The sequence below is a fragment of the Mandrillus leucophaeus genome, unplaced genomic scaffold (genome assembly GCF_000951045.1).
Source record: "Mandrillus leucophaeus isolate KB7577 unplaced genomic scaffold, Mleu.le_1.0 Scaffold30, whole genome shotgun sequence".
In the NCBI taxonomy this organism is placed as follows: Eukaryota; Metazoa; Chordata; class Mammalia; order Primates; family Cercopithecidae; genus Mandrillus; species Mandrillus leucophaeus.
Window position 1 is genome coordinate 1,271,000 of NW_012103143.1, and position 17,043 is coordinate 1,288,042.

The 17,043-nt window shown below is 41.6% G+C and overlaps 1 protein-coding gene across 3 annotated transcripts in view; it reads left to right on the forward strand.

The window, feature by feature from the left end:
• Positions 1 to 17,043, forward strand: part of KDM2A (lysine (K)-specific demethylase 2A) — a 153,088-nt gene that overhangs the window by 107,852 nt on the left and 28,193 nt on the right. For all 3 annotated transcript variants that reach the window (XM_011986973.1, XM_011986974.1, XM_011986975.1), the window contains 5 exons: positions 2,442 to 2,548; positions 2,957 to 3,050; positions 4,769 to 4,922; positions 6,319 to 6,434; positions 14,619 to 14,745. In XM_011986973.1, coding sequence (XP_011842363.1) covers positions 2,442 to 2,548; positions 2,957 to 3,050; positions 4,769 to 4,922; positions 6,319 to 6,434; positions 14,619 to 14,745 — 598 coding nt within the window. The remainder of the gene's footprint in view (positions 1 to 2,441; positions 2,549 to 2,956; positions 3,051 to 4,768; positions 4,923 to 6,318; positions 6,435 to 14,618; positions 14,746 to 17,043) is intronic.

A 17,043-nucleotide genomic window follows, 5' to 3' on the forward strand; every position in this document is an offset into this window, starting at 1 on the left:
AAAAAAAAAAAAAAAAAAAAAAAAAACTCTTACATGCTGAACCCTTCCTCTCCCCATTTAGACATGGGAACTTACAGTGTATTAAGCAAGTACTTTATTCATTATTCTGTTAAAGGCATTCCCACAGACAACACACAGAGATGGGAGATGGTGGCTACTACATTAAGTAACTAATGACCCACGATAAAAAAAAAAAGCATCCAGGGCTTATTCAATGTTCTGGGACCAGTGGATGCTTGGTTAAAATTGTTGGCTCTGTGAGCATGGAGCAGCAGGTTAACCTTAACAGTTGCACCTCGTCTTGCTTCTTCCATGTCAGTAGTGATGCTTTCTAAATACTGTCCCCCAATTAACATCTGGGTATCCTCTAGACAACTGCTTCATATCATGCACAACTTTATGCATTTGTCTCGATTTGCTTTATAAGGGAAGTAAGTGACCAGATACATAGATGTTGTTACAAAGCTTACCAGATACATGTTTTTTGTAACCATATTAGTGTAAAATGTTGCAATTCGTATTGCTTTCACTTCTCTTTTTTTTTTTCAGCCAATATTATTTAAAAGATTCCTGACTGGGCCTGGTGGCTCATGCCTGTAATCCCAGCACTTTGGGGGGCCATGGCTGGTGAATCACCTGAGGTCAGAAGTTCGAGACCAGCCTGGCCAAGATGGTGGAACCCCGTCTCTACCAAAAAATACAAAAATTAGTTAGGTGCAGTGGCAGGCATCTGTAATCCCAGCTACTCGGGAGGCTGAGGCAGCAGAATTGCTTGAACCTGGGAGGCGGAGGTTGCAGTGAGCTGAGATCGCACCACAGTACTCCAGCCTGGGTGACAGAGCAAGACTTTGTCTCAAAAAAAAAAGATTTCTGTACTCTCACATTATTTCAAAATGGTAAAAGTGTTTACATTTAATCCTTACAACATATCTTTGAGGTAATTATCTTAGTTTTGTGTGTGTATGGTTTTGGGTTTTTTATTGAGACAGTCTTGCTCTGGTTGCCCAAGCTGGAGTACAGTGGTGATTGTAGCTTACTGCAGCCTCAAATTCCTGGGTTTAAGCAAACCTCCCATCTTAGCCTCACAAGTAGCTAGGACTATAGGTACATGCCACCATACCTGGCTATTTTTTAATTTTATTTATTTAATTTATTTTTTTGAGACGGAGTTTCGCTCTTGTTGCCCAGGCTGGAGTGCAGTGGCACGATCTCGGCTCACCACAACCTCAGCCTCCCAGGTTCAAGCGATTCTCCTGCCTCAGCCTCCCGAGTAGCTGGGATTATAGGCATGCGCCACCATGCCCAGCTAAGTTTTTTTTTTTTTTTTTTTTTTTAGACGGAGTCTCGCTCTGTTGCCCAAGCTGGAGTGCAGTGGCGCAATCTCTGCTCACTGCAAGCTCCGCCTCCTGGGTAGACGCCATTCTCCTGCCGCAGCCTCCCGAGTAGCTGGGACTACAGGCTCTTGCCACCATGCCTGGCTAATTTTTTGTATTTTCAGTAGAGACAGCATTTCACCATGTTAGCCAGATGGTCTCGATCTCCTGACCTCGTGATCCACCGCCTTGGCCTCCCAAAGTGCTGGGATTACAGGCGTGAGCCACCGCGCCCAGCCTAATTTTGTATTTTTTGTAGAGACAGGGTTTCTCCGTGTTGGTCAGGCTGGTCTTGAACTCCCAACCTTGGGTGATCCGCCTGCCTCGGCCTCCCAAAGTGTTGGGGATTACAGGCGTGAACCACTGTAACTGACTTGTGTTTTATTGTCAAGAGCTGGGTTCTCACTGTGTTACCCAGGTTGGTCTTGAACTCCTGGGTTTAAGTGATCTTCCCACCTTAGCCTTCCAAAGCTCTGGGATTTCAAGCGTGAGCCATTGTGCCTGGTCTGTCTTAGTTTTATAGATGAGTTCCAGGGCCTTATATAGTCTTGAAAAGACATGACAGACCTGGAGCTTCTTATTCCTAAGCTGGTAGTTTCTGTAGCACATTGTCAATACAAGGCTACAAATCCATACTGGATTTTTTTTTTAAGCCTAACTTTTGGCATCTTAATTGTTCTAACAATGGTATATATTTTGCTGAGTTTATAGATACCTTCCAGACAATACCTTTTATTGGATTAAAAATAAAACAAATTATATGAGTATTGACATAGAAGAGAGTTCATAGTTATACACTATTGCATCAATAATGATTCTATTTTGACTAGTTCTGTCTTTACTATTATCATTTGATGGAATTATGATCTTTATTCTCATATAACAATTATTTCTAGGATGGTTGCCTAGTAATCCTAAGATTCGCCAACAGATTGTTTTAATTTACTTACAATTAAATTATAGTTTTTTGTTGTGTATTTTAAGAAATTCTGCTTTTCTTGACTTTAAAATTATCTTTGACCCCAACCTTTCCCTTGGAGCCCAAGTGTTTCCTCCTTCTATTTAAAGGTGGATTTCATTGACTGGGTAGACAACATGTGGCCAAGGCACTTGAAGGAAAGCCAGACTGAATCAACAAATGCCATCTTGGAGATGCAGTACCCTAAAGTGCAGAAGTAAGTGAAGCGCCCTGCATCTTCCTCCACATGCTGTGGGAGACCAAAGTAATAGCAAGGATTTGCTTCTCCCTTAAAAGCTTTGCTCTGTGTCCTAAATGATTAAAAAGATGAATTATTTAAAGATTAGACTTCACAGTTCCACAAGGAAGAGTGTATATGAGCATACCATAGCACACAACCACATGGTTAAAGGAAAAAAAAACGTAACATTTTAGTCAATAGGGTAGAAAAAAAACCACCTTTTTCTGATAATGTGATGACTTGAAAATGCATTGCTTTTTCTCCTTCTGGAATTTGATTAGGTGGAAGATAAAGGGAGTATACAAGAGGAGAGTATGGCATTTTGGTGGGGCAGATGTACTTTCTTCCATCGGTACACTAATACTGCTGCTTTTTTTGGGTCAGGTACTGTCTAATGAGTGTTCGAGGCTGCTATACTGACTTCCATGTGGACTTTGGTGGTACCTCTGTTTGGTATCACATCCATCAAGGGGGAAAGGTATGGTCATAGTTGTGATAGGGGTTGGAATCTGAAGTTGGTTATGACTTTGCTTCAGTTCATGTATGCTTAATATACCCTGGAAATGAATCTGTTAGGGAATTGTCCCCATTCATATCTGGAAAGAATTATAGATTAAGTTCACCTTCTTGGCTAGTGTTCGGTAGAAATTAGTATTCATCTAGTTCACTATCATTATACCATTGGCACAGCACTTAGTAAATCTCAAGAGTCCTGTTTCTAGATTCCTGAATCAGAGTTCTCCAAATAAATAGTGGAAGGGAACACAAATTTTGGATAGATTCACTGTGAAGTCAGCAAATTAAGATCTAAACGAACTTTCCCTCTGTGTAGCCGTTGGTCTGAAATGTGGCCAAAGGAAGCCTTTAAGTTCTTTTTGAGGATGTAAATAGGTTATGAAGGATTATCTTTATTCATTCAGTTATATTCCAGTTTGTGAAAATGCTTCTGAATGCTATATGAGAATGGAAATCTAGAATTAATACCCGAGGTTTATAGTATTACACTGTTGTTACTCTTTTTTCTCTTACTTGCAGTGAATGCATTTGTAAGAGAAAAGTAGAACTAGAATGAGAACAGATAATCCCTTATTTAAAACATGAGGTCTTGGCTGGGCACGGTGGCTCACGCCTGTAATTCCAGCACTTTGGGAGGCTGAGGCGGGCGGATCAACTGAGGTCAGGAGCTCGAGACCAGCCTGACCAACATGGAGAAAGCGCGTCTCTACTAAAAATACAAAATGAGCCAGGCATGGTGGTGCATGCCTGTAATCCCAGCTACTTGGCAGGCTGAGGCAGGAGAATCACTTGAATCCAGGAGGTGGAGGTTGTGGTGAGCTGAGATCGTGCCATTGCACTCTAGCCTGGGCAACAAGAGAGAAACTCTGTCTCAAAAAAAAAAAAAAAAGAAACAAACAACAACAAAAACATGAGGTCTTTTCCGGGCACAGTGGCTCACACCTGTAATCTAGCACTTTGGGAGGCCAAGGTGGGCGGATCATAAGGTCAGGAGATTGAAAACATCTTGGCCAACATGGTGAAACCCCATCTCTACTAAAAATACAAAAGTTAGCTGGACGTTGTGGTGCATGCCTGTAGTCCCAGCAACTCTGGAGGCTGAGGCAGGAGAATCCTTTGAACCCAGAAGGCAGAGGTTGCAATGAGCCAAGATCATGCCACTGCACTCTAGCCTGGACTACAAGAGTGAAGCTCCATCTAAAAAAAAAAGTCTTAAGCAGAACAACTGTCTCCAAATCCAAAAGTCATTTTGTTTACTTCAGATCCCTTTAAGCCCTGTTGATCTTAGTTACTATCTTGGACAAAACAACCTGAGCCAGTCTCTTGAAGATACTGTGCCTAATTAACTGTGCTACTTAGGACTCTGGAGGCCAGACAGTCAGAGGTGTTTAAGGGACTGTCTAGGTAATGAGATGAATGTCCCTCTTCTCTCTGAGTCCTGGATGGGTTCCCTAGTCAACCCCCAGGGAAGCCTTAATGCTGTTGGATCAAGTGGAGGATAAGAAAGATCTACTGCTTTGGACCTTCTAAGGTTTACCAAATAGTCAAGTTCTATAGGCTGGGAAAATTGCTTGCCTTTCTTCTACCTGGTGGTCTTAATTTTGTACCTGTTTATCAGTTGAGGGAGACGACTGGGTCATGTCAATGGCTGTTAACAGACTAAAGTTTTTTAACTCACAGGTCTTCTGGCTCATCCCCCCTACAGCCCACAACCTGGAGCTGTACGAGAATTGGCTGCTGTCAGGGAAACAGGGAGACATCTTTCTGGGTGACCGGGTATCGGATTGTCAGCGCATTGAGCTCAAGCAGGGCTATACCTTCGTCATTCCCTCAGGTAAGCAAAATGGGAACAGTGGGTTATTTAGCCACTTTTTTTCTTAATGAAAAAGAAATTGATGGATAACCACCAAGGATAGTTACGATGCTGGGGTCTGCAGAAAACAACAGTGTTTCTTCCTGTCATGATGGAGTGGATGCTGAGGTTTTGTTTGTTTTCTTTTCAGTTTGAAAAGGCAGTGGCTTTCCAATAAAGTATGTTAAGAATTGCCAGCAGAGGCTTTTCAGATATACACGTTTGGGCTCTGCATTAGCCCTAGTAATTTAGAATCTCTATAGATAGGACCTGTTCTGCAGGTGATACACAATCTATGTTGAAGAGCTGCCTAATATTCTAGGGAATGACTGTGAAGGCTAGAGTGCTCAAGTCAGGGATGTTTTTGATCAAGTCATTAAATCAAAGTAAGTGCTTATAAAGATCACAGATTTTGGAGTCACAGACCTCTATTAGGATTCTGACTATGCATTTACCTGCTAGATACTACGCTTAGAGCAAATAATTAAATCTGTGTCTCATTTTGTTATAAGGAATATAAATGAGAACACATGTAAACCAAGCTTATCCAGCCTACAGGCCACAGGCCTCATGCAGCCCAGGATGGCTTTGACTGTGGTCTAACGCAAATTCATAAACTTTCTTAAAACATGAGATTTTTTTTTTTTGCAATTTTTTTCAAGGTCGTCAGCTGTCATTAGTATTAGTATATTTTATTTTATTTATTTACTTATTTTGAGATGGAGTCTTGCTCTGTAGGCCCAGGCTGGAGTACAATAGCGCAGTCTCAGCTCACTGCAACCTCTGCCTCCCAGGTCCCAGTTCAAGCAATTCTCCTGCCTCAGCCTCCCAAGTAGCTGGGATTACAGGAGCGCCCCACCATGCCCAGCTAATTTTTGAGTTTTTACTAGAGATGGGGTTTCACCATGTTGGCCAGGCTGGTCTTGAACTCCTCACCTCATGATCCACCCGCCTCGGCCTCCCAGATTGCTGGGATTATAAGCGTGAGCCACCGCGTCTGGCCATGTTAGCATATTTTATGTGTTGCCCAAGCAATTCTTCTTCCAGTGTGGCCCAGGGAAGCCAACAGATTGGACAGCCCTGAATTGTAAACTGTCTTGTACAGAGCCTGGTTTATAGTTGGTGCTCCAGTAAATGTTTATTGTGTGCTAAGCATTTGATGTGCATTTTCTCATTTAATGCTCATGAGCAACCATAAGAAGTATTATTTATCCTGGTTTTATACAGGAAATTGAGGCTTTGAGAGATTAACTTGACAAACCACTGAGAAGCAGAATCAGAGTGAAGAGTGTGATCTAGGGGTCTTATACTAGTTCTCTGAGAGAGACTTACTGTAATGTGTATTTTCAGCCACTGCCCTCTGTTCCCTTTCTTCTAGGCTGGATTCATGCTGTGTATACTCCTACAGACACGTTAGTGTTTGGGGGCAATTTTTTGCATAGCTTCAACATCCCTATGCAGTTAAAAATATACAACATTGAAGATCGGACACGGGTAAGTAATCTTATATAACAGTTGGATGTGAAGAGGTTTACTCCAGTTAAGATAGATGTTACAAGAGATTCATTCATGGTTTGTCAAAACTTCCATTTTTCTTTCAGTTAAAATGCAATGTTGACATTTTAGGAACACACAAAATTTTAAATTTAATGTATGTTTTTTTAAAGGCAGAATCTTGTTCTGTTTTCCAGGCTAGAGTGCAGTGGCGTGATCACGGATGACTGCAGCCTCAACCTCCCAGGCTCAAGCATCCTTCTGCCTCAGCCTCCCAAGTAGCTGGGACTACGGGCGCACACCACAGCTGACTAATTTTTTATTTTTTTCATAGAGACTTGGTCTTGCTGCGTTTCCCAGGCTAGTCTAGAACTCCTGGTTCAAGCAGTCCTCCAGCCTCAACCTCCCAAAGTGCTGGGATTACAGGTGTGAGCCACTGTGACTGGCCAAATAAAAATTTTAACACAATTTACATACTCAATTTTGGGGACTCCAATTCTGTGAGGTTTTTGGTATCTTGGATTTTTCTTTCCTTTTTTTTTTTTTTTTTCCTTAATTTTTTAGCCAACACCATTGTGAATGGGAGAAAAGTAACATTTTTTTCTTTTAATTTTTGGGACAGAGTCTCACTCTGTTGCCCATGCTGGTGTGCCATGGCACAGTCATGGCTCACTGCAGCCTCAACCTCCCCGGGCTCAATTGATCCTCCCACCTCAGCCTCCCAGGTAGCTGGGACTACAGGCACACGCCACCACACCCAACTAATTTTTTTTGTATTTTTTGGAGATGGGTTTTTGGCTATGTTGCCCAGGCTTGTCTGGAACTCTTGGGCTCAAGTGATCTGCCCGCTTTGGCCTCCTGAAGTGCTGGGATTACAGGTGTGAGCTACTGCATCCAGCAGTATCTTGGATTTTTATAAGGCCAGACATGGACCTCTGGTAATCTCTTGAGCCATGTGTTTCATTTTTATGCTCACAGAATAATTTGGTGTAATGGGGCTTAACTCAAGTTTTAGAACTTTAAATTAATGTATCTTTTTCTACACTGATGACTATGCATCTTACTTTAATTATATAAATGTATATACTATTTTTCTCAACTGGGGTTTTAAGAGAGAATTAAGCCCAAAATAAAATAATTTGTATATCTTATTTTCTCAGTTTTTCCCTAGGATGATACACAGCTGATACCATTCTAGAGGCATAGAAAAAAGTTAATTTATTATATACAATGGATACCTCAAGGCAAGAGTTGACAAACTTTTTCTGCAAAGGACCAGATAGTAAATATTTTAGGCTTCATAGGTCATAAAGTATCTGTTGTGACTGTTTAACCCTACCTTGTAGCTTGAAATACTTAAACAAATGAGTATGGCTCAAATAACACAACATTTTATTCATAGACACTGAAAGTTGAATTTCACATAACTTTAACGTGTCACAGAATACTCAAGTTTTTTTTCAACCATTAAAAAATGTAAAAAGCGATCCTTTTATAGTTCATGAGCATGATGATTAGGTGTTCGTGCACGTACGTGAAAGGTGCCACCCTTGAACCTTGTTACTATTAACACGTCAGCACATTACCTGTCTGACCCGGAGAAAAAAAAAAAAGGTAAAAAACACTCTTAGTTCACAGGAATCATAAAAAGAGGCAGCAGGCCAAATCCACTAAGTGTTGTTTGCTGGCTAGCCTCCATCGTAGAGAATGAGGGCTTATTTAGCAGAATTCTAATTGGTAAGGGCTAAATCATATATGAAAGTATAGATGATACTGGGATTAAACAGCAATTAGAATATTTGGGGGTTGCGATGTTTGTTAAGTTACTCCCAAGTAGCTTAGCAGAATACTAAGCTAGTATGAAGATCAGCAAACGTGGGGAAATGTTAACAGTTGGAGAATTGTAGAGAAGAGCGTAGAAGTATTATGGTACTGCTCTTGGAACCTTTTGGTAGAATTAAAAGTATTAAAAATTTAAAAATAGTAATTAGTGAAGAATTCACACCTCTTATGAGGAATGGTTACTGACCCATGTACTGCAATAATAGTAAACCATTATAGTGCCTATTTTGCAAAATTTATTTTGGTGTAGGAGCTACTTATCACTATATACACCATTGGTATTATTGTTGGAGTTACAGGAATTGCCCTACTAGTAGAATTAAGATAGGAAGCCAGTGCTTCTTCAAGACATTTTATAAAAGTACATTTCTGTTTATTTGTTAAGAGTAACAAAAGTACAGGTCAGGCACAGGGGCTCATGCCTGTAATCCCAACCCTTTGGGAGCCCAAAGTGGGAGGAGTACGTGAAGCAAGGAGTTTGAGACTATCCTGGGCAACAAAGCTGGGTGTGGTGGCACATGCCTGTAATCCTAGCTACTGGAGAGGCTGAGGTGAGAGGATTGTTTGAACCTAGGAGTTCCAGGTTGCAGCGAGCTATCATGGTGCCACTGTACTCCAGCCTGGCTGGAAGAGTGAGACACAGTCTGTTAATTAAAAAAAAAAAAAAAAAAAAAAAAAAAAAAAATTTTTTTAAAAAGGGAAAGTATTCTAAAATAGGGAAAATGTTTCAAAAAAGAAAAAATGTATAATTCCATAGTAAAATACTCCCATTTAACTCTCTGTCATTCTTAGAGGTAATTATGTACCCATTTTAAGATTCAGTCTGAAAATTAGTTTTTAGAGTGCGTTCACTTTTTGTGGCCAAAGATGACTCTTATATCTGGGGCTTAACTGGTTCAGTTTCAGGGAAGAAAAGGAAAATATATATTCAGTAACATAAAGTGAGCACCTTATCCCTGCATGCAGAGTTTTCTGCATAAAGAGAAGAAAAATAAGAGAAAAAATTTTAAAAAAGGCCGGGCACAGTAGCTCACACCTGTAATCCAGGCACTTTGGGAGGCCGAGGCGGGCGGATCACCTGAGGTCGGAAAGTTGAGACCAGCCTGACCAACATGAAGAAACCCTGTCTCTACTGAAAATACAAAATTAGCCAGGAATGGTGGCACATGCCTGTAATCCCAGCTACTTGGGAGGCTGAGGCAGGAGAATTGTTTGAACCCAGGAGGCGGAGGTTGCAGTGAGCCGAGATTGCACCATTGCACTCCAGCCTGGGCAATAAGAGCGAAACTCTGTCTCAAAAAATAAACAAACAAACAAATAAATAAATAAATAAATGGAAAAAAGAGTCCTACAAACTCTTAACTGGGAAAAACTCATCTTGATTTATCTGATTCCTAAACTGTATCAAAAATTTCAGTGTCTAATCAATTGTTTTTCTATTTTTTCTAAGAATGGCTTATTTAATTTCAAATAAAATCTTTCTGTAGTCCCATAAAATTTCATTGTGTTTCGTATATTTGTACACACAGCAATTTTTTATTGCTTTCCATACCAACTTTTTATGTGAAAATGTCAACCTGGCATTCATTTGATATGTTACTAATCTCTATAAAGTTATAAAAATCTCTATAAAGTTAAGAGAATGTATAGGGAATGCTTTACCAAAGAAATACAAAGCATGTTGCAAACAAGACAATGTTCTGGTCACTTTTACCATACCAATGTAGAAATTTACTATTACTTAAGTGTTGGTAATTATTCTAATAGTGCTTAAAGGCTCAATAATTTTATAATGGGGAGTTTTAAAAATTCTTTCCAAAAAATGCTAACCGAGTCTTAGAAATTGATATGCAGCATAAGTAAAACGTAATGGGGTCAGGTTGGGTATGTGGTATCTCTTGGCTTTAATTAATACAGTCTTATAAAGTTACAAGCAAAAACTGAAAATTTTAATGCCTGTATTTCATATTTTCTTCCTTTTTTCTTTCTTTTTTATTTATTTATTTATTTATTTATTTATTTTTGACACAGGGTCTCACTCTGTCGCCCAGGCTGGAGTGCAGTGGCATGATCTCAGCTCATTGCAGCCTCAACCTCCTAGGCTCAAGTGATCCTCCTGCCTCAGCCTCCTAAGTAGCTGGGACCACAGACACACACCACCACACCTGGCTAATTTTTTTATTTTTATTTTTTTGTGGAGATGAGGTTTTACTAAGCTGCCCAGGCTGGTCTCGAACTCCTGGGTTCAGGCAATCCTCCGGCCTCAGGCCCCCAAAGTCTTGGGACCATGGGCGTGAGCCACTGTGCCCAGACTCTTCTTTTTTTAAAACTGTCATTATTACTCAGCTTTCAGCTGATTTCCAGAGGGCTTCAGAATTTGGAGTTGTCCTGAACTCCTAATAAAAACCCTTCCAGAAAATGTTGCTACACTTAAAAGGCTAATGGAGAGGCATAGTGTATTATATTTAATTTTGAGGGACCAAGTACCTATTGGTTGTCTCTCTCCTCTGTCTCCCTTAGTCAGAAATAAATTAATTTTACTTTTGTGTAAGAGAGTCATTCTTTTAGTTGTTGAAGTTTTAGCCACATAAGAACCCAGAATCAGGGTCTGGCTACTATGCATTAGAAAACTGATTGGGTCTGACATGAAAAGTACATCTCTCCTGCCTTGCCATGGGGAGAGTGATCTCCTTAGTCCCCACTGATGCCCTGTGGCCTGGTGACAGTTTTTGAAAAGGGACTCCTATCTAGTTCTCCATGATTCAGGAAGACTACTTGATATAGAGTTTGAAAAGGGGTAGGTGAAGTCATTCCTACAATATGGGAGGAGATGGGAACATTCTCAGGAGCTGCATATTCAAAACAATCTTAAAAGTATCATTTGGCTTATCCTTTTGAAATATGACCTCTCTAAAAGAAAGCTGTATGTCCAGGCACGGTGGTTCATGCCTGTAATCCCAAGTACTTTTTGGGAGTTTGAAGTGAAGGATCACTTAATCCCAGGAGTTTGAGACCAGCCTGGACAACATAGTGAGACCCCATCCCTACCAAAAATTAACCCCTTTCCAATTTTCCCCAATAATACCAGTGGCACTTGGCAGCTGCAATTTTTATTTTTTATTTTTTTTCTTTGAGACACGGTTTCGCTCTTGTTGTCCAAACTGGCGTGCAATGGCGTGATCTCAGCTCACTGCAACCTCCACCTCCCAGGTTCAAGCGATTCTCCTGCCCCAGCGTTCCGAGTAGCTGAGATTACAGGCATGTGCCACCACGCTAATTTTTGTATTTCTAGTAGAGATGGGGTTTCACCAGGCGGGTCTCAAATTCGTTTTTTTTTGTTTGTTTGTTTGTTTGTTTTTGAGACAGAGTCTTGCTCTGTCGCCCAGGCTGGAGTGCAGTGGCGTGATCTCTGCTCACTGCAAGCTCCGCCTCCCGGGTTCATGCCATTTTCCTGCCTCAGCCTCCCGAGTAGCAGGCACTATAGGCGCCCGCCACCAGGCACGGCTAATTTTCTTGTGTTTTTAATAGAGACGAGATTTCACTGTGTTAGCCAGGATGGTCTCTATCTCCTGACCTCGTGATCTGCCCACCTCAGCCTCCCAAAGTGCTGGGATTATAGGTGTGAGCCACCACGCCCAGCGGCTGCAGCATTTACCCCAGGATAACTTTGTCATGAACTGTCTCACTATTATTTTCACATCACTCCAGTATACTGACTTTGAAAAAAAAAGATATCAATCTATTTATAGCATTCTGTTTTTAGTAGTGCTATTTCCGCTTACAAAATATAGTTATTCTTGATTGCTGAAAATGTCAGATCCTAGAAAACGTAGCATTCCTGTGCATGATGTTAACATCATTCTTGTCCGGGCATAGTGGCTTACGCCTGTAATCCCAGCACTTTGGGAAGCTGAGGCAGGCAAATCACTGGAGGTCAGGAGTTCAAGACCAGCCTGGCCAACATGGTGAAACCCCATCGCTACTAAAAATACAATTGGCCAGGCGCGCTGGCTCACACCTGTAATCCCAGCACTTTGGGAGGCCAAGACGGGTGGATCACCTGACGTCTGGAGTTCAAAACCAGTCTGACCAACATGGAGAAAGCGTGTCTCTACTAAAAATACAAAATTAGTCCCGCGTGGTGGCGCATGCCTGTAATCCCAGCTACTTGGGAGGCTGAGGCAGGAAAATCTCTTGAACTCAGAGGTGCAGGTTGCGGTGAGCCAAGAGCACGCCATTGGACTACAACCTGGGCAACAAGAGCCGAACTCTAAATAAATATAGCTGGGTGCAGTGGCTCATGCCTGTAATCCCAGCACTTTGGGAGGCCGAGGTGGGTAGATCACCTGAGGTCAGGAGTTCAAGACCAGCCTGGCCAACATGGTGAAACCACGTCTCTACTAAAAATACAAAAATTAGCTGGGCGTGTTGGTGCACACCAGTAATCCCAGCTACTTGGGAGGCTGAGGCAGGAGAATCGCTTGAACCCAGGAGGTAGAGGTTGCAGTGAGCCGAGATTGCACCATTGCAGTCCAGCCTGGGCAACAAGAGCAAAACTCCATGTCAGAAAATAGTAAAAATAATTAATTAATTTAAAATAACAATTAGCCGGGTGTAGGGGCACACGCCTTTAATCCCAGCTATTCAGGAGTCTGAGGCAGGAGAATCGCTTGAACCCAGGAGGTAGAGGTTGCAGTGAGCCGAGATTGCACCATTGCAGTCCAGCCTGGGCAACAAGAGCAAAACTCCATGTCAGAAAATAGTAAAAATAATTAATTAATTTAAAATAACAATTAGCCGGGTGTAGGGGCACACGCCTTTAATCCCAGCTATTCAGGAGTCTGAGGCAGGAGAATCGCTTGAACCCAAATAATAATAATATATCATTCATGAACAGTTTTTGGCCAAAGATTCATTTGATGGATCCGATTTTTCTGAAATAGACAATCCTGACGATTCAGACTATCCTGCTGTTTTGTTTAGAAATAACTCCAAGGACAGTTTTTATATTTTATTCTCACCTTGAAAATCAGATTTCCTTCAGCATCAAAAAGCATGTTTATGTAAAATTACATGAGCGCTGGCCGCGAGCTGCTCTTTTATTTTCTAAAAGGGAAATGGGTTAATAAATTAGCCAGGTGTGGTGGCACACACCTGTAATCTCAGCTACTGGGGAGGCTTTGGTAGGGGGATGATAGCCTGGGTGAAAGAGCAAGACCTTGCCTCTAAAAATAAAAGTTTAAAAAATGGTTTTTAAAAAAGGCAACAAAATATATTTAGGATAGTCCCCATCATTGGTCTTCCTCACTGATTAATCTGTGCTGATTTGTCCTTTCCTGGACTGTGATATATCTGAAGAGTACTTTTTAAAATTAGTATCCAGCTGAAATAATAATGAAAATGCTCTTTTGGGGAGAATGGAAAGAAAATTAAGATAGTGATTGATTAGGTCGTATGGAACGTTAATCTGGTTTGTGGACATACCATTTTGGCAGACTACAAAGTTTGAGGCAGGCAAACTGAGCATCAGTAGTGGGGAAAATACCCAGCTTGGTGCCCTAGACTAGACACGGTCTGAGAGTGAGTCTCTCGTCAAACTTTAGTGTATGTAATTACATAATATTAACATGTCACTTCATCTCATGTCCTGTTTTTCCATGAGATTCTTTGTTCCATGGCCTTCTGATTCAGGGGCAAACATAGTAAAGCAAGAGTACTTTGCATACCTTTTTCTCAAGTATTTTGTGTCTTACTCTTACATTTTACTCTGTCCCAAAACCCAAACTTTCATTTTGATGCCTTCCCACTTAACCAAGACAGTTTCTTGGTGGTTCTAAATGGTCTTCCTCAAGTACCGTTTTTTGGGGTGTTTTTTTTTGTTTTGGTTTTTTTGAAGACAGGGTCTCACTCTGTAGCCTAGACTGGAGTGCAGAGGCATGATCTCAGCTCACTGCAACCTCCGCCTCCCAGGTTCAAGTGATTCTCATTCCTCAGCCTTCTGAGTAGCTGGGATTACAAGGTGTGTACCACCACACCTGGCTGATTTTTGTATTTTTAGTAGAGGCAGGGTTTCACCATGTTGGTCAGGCTGGTCATGAACTCCTGACCTCAAGTGATCCACCCATCTGGGCCTCCTAAGTACCCTTTATCTTTAGTGATTATTTCTCAAGACCAACATTTTCTAAGTTGATGGTTTTACTTAAGTTTTTGCTTCAGATGCCAAGCTGGGTTTGCAGGTTGACTGGTGAGAGTATTTCCTGGGTTAATGATTGCAGTGATTCCGTTTGTTGTACTCTCTTTCCTTGAAAATGGTCATCTTTTCTCTATTATATTCCTCTGTAGGTTCCAAATAAGTTTCGCTATCCATTCTACTATGAGATGTGTTGGTATGTGTTGGAGCGCTATGTGTACTGCATAACCAACCGTTCCCACCTAACCAAGGAATTTCAGAAAGAGTCCCTCAGCATGGGTAAGTATTCTGTCTATAGGAACTTTGAAGACACCACTTAGGACTGAGGGTGAGGCCCGAAATACTCAGTAGGCTGTCACTCAATATGTTCTTGGTTTTTTAATTCATCTACTTGGAAGTACCAAATTCATTCATTGGAATTGAATACCAGTTACCGGTTACCTACCCAGATGTGAGTTAATGGCCAAATGAAATACTCTGGATCTGGTCTTTGTCTGAGTTGCTATTAGCTCCTCAAGGGTGATCAAGTGGGACATGCTGGTTCACGCCTGTAATCCTAGCACTTTGGGAGGCCAAGGTGGGCAAATGGCTTGCGCCCAGGAATTCTAGACCAGCCTGGGCAACATGGTGAAACCCCATCTCTACAGAAACTACAGAAAATTGGCCAGGCATGGTGGCTTGAGTCCCAGCTGCTCAGGAGGCTGAGGTGGGAGGATCCGCTGGAGCCCAGGAGGTCGAGGCTGCTATGAACCGAGATCATGCCACTGTACTCCAGAACCTGGGCGACAGAGTGAGACCCTGTCACGAAAAAAAAAAAAAAAGAAAGAAAGATGATCAGTTGTCTAATACGCTTTTTTGTTTTTGTTTTTGTTTTAGAGACAGGGCCTTACCCTGTCATCCAAGTTGAATTGCAGTGGCATGATCATAGCTCACTGTAACCTCAAACTCCTGGGCTCAAGCAGTCCCCCTCCTGAGTAGCTAGGATTACAAGCACACACCACTACGCCCAGCTAATTCTTACTTTCTGTAGAGATGAGATTTTGCTGTGTTGCCCAGGCTGGTCTCAAACTCCTGGCCTCAAGCTGTCCTCCTGCCTCCACCTCCCAAAGCATTGGGATTACAGGTGTGAGCCACCACACCTGGCCTGGTTGTCTAATGTGTTTTATTGTATAAAGAATGGTCTTTGGCACAATAAAAACTAGGACTACATCATCAAAATAACCTGTTATATTCTAGGCACTATACTAAGCAGTTTACATTTATTAAATTCTTATTATTACCTGAGAGGTAGGTATTATTAGCCTCATTTTACAAATGAGAACATTAAGGTTCTCTTAAAGTTAGTAAGTGGCAAAGCCACAGCTTTTAGAGTCTGACCAGCCTGGTTCAGCTTCACAGCTTAAACTAGGTTGGTCAGACTCTACAGTTTATGCTCTTAATCTCTGTGCTTTCAGGTTACCCCAACATCTATCAGAGAAATATTTTAATTAGATGACAGTGTAGTTTCAGTATACATTTTTAGACTCCTTCTATGTCTGAAATTGGTAAGGACTCAACACCATAATATCCTGGGATCACATGTTCTTATGCAATCTTTAATCCAAGCAAGATACTTTTTGCTTTAGCATTTTACTTTTACTGCATAATTTTACTCATAGTTTGTATTCTCAGTTGAAAATAAAAAATGGGCCGGGCGCGGTGGCTCACACCTGTAATCCCAGCACTTTGGAAGGCCAAGGCGGACAGATCACGAGGTCAGGAGTTCGAGACCAGCCAGGCCAACATGGTGAAACCTGTCTCTACTAAAAAATACAAAAATTAACCGGGCGTGGTGTCACATGCTTGTAGTCCCAGGTACTCGGGAGGCTGTGGCAGGAGAATCGCTTGAACCCAGGAGGCGGAGGTTGCAGTGAGCCGAGATCGTGCATGTGCACTCCAGCCTGGGTGACAGAGTGAGACTCCGTCTCAAAATAAATAAATAAGAAAATAAAAAATGTTCACTCAATATATGAAAGCAGGATACAGAATTGTATAAACAGCATGATCTTAATCTTGTTTAAAAATAAATCTAATAGAGCTAGGCACTGTGGTGTGCACCTGTAGTCCCAGCTATTTGGGAGGCTGAGGCAGGAGGATCACTTGAGTCCAAGAGTTCAAGACCAGCTTAGGCAACATAGTGACACCCCTATCTCAAAAAGTAACCAACAAAACACATATAGACCAGGCATGGTGGCTCATGCCTGTAATCTCAGCACTTTAGGAAACCAAGGTGGAAGGCGCACCTAACCCCAGGAGGTTGAGACGAGCCTGGGCAACATGACCAGAACCTGTCTCTACAAAAATTTAAAAAATTAGCTGAGTGTGGTGGCGCATGTCTATGGTCCCAGCTCTTTGGGAGGCTAATGTGGGAGGATTGCTTGAGCCCAGGAAGTTGAGGTTGCAGTGAGCCATGATTGCATCGCTGCATTCCAGCCTGGGCAACAGAGTGAGACCCTGTCTCCAAACAAACAAACCACAACATAAAAAAAAAAAAAAAAAAAAAAACACATCTGTTAAAACATGGAAAGAAAATATATT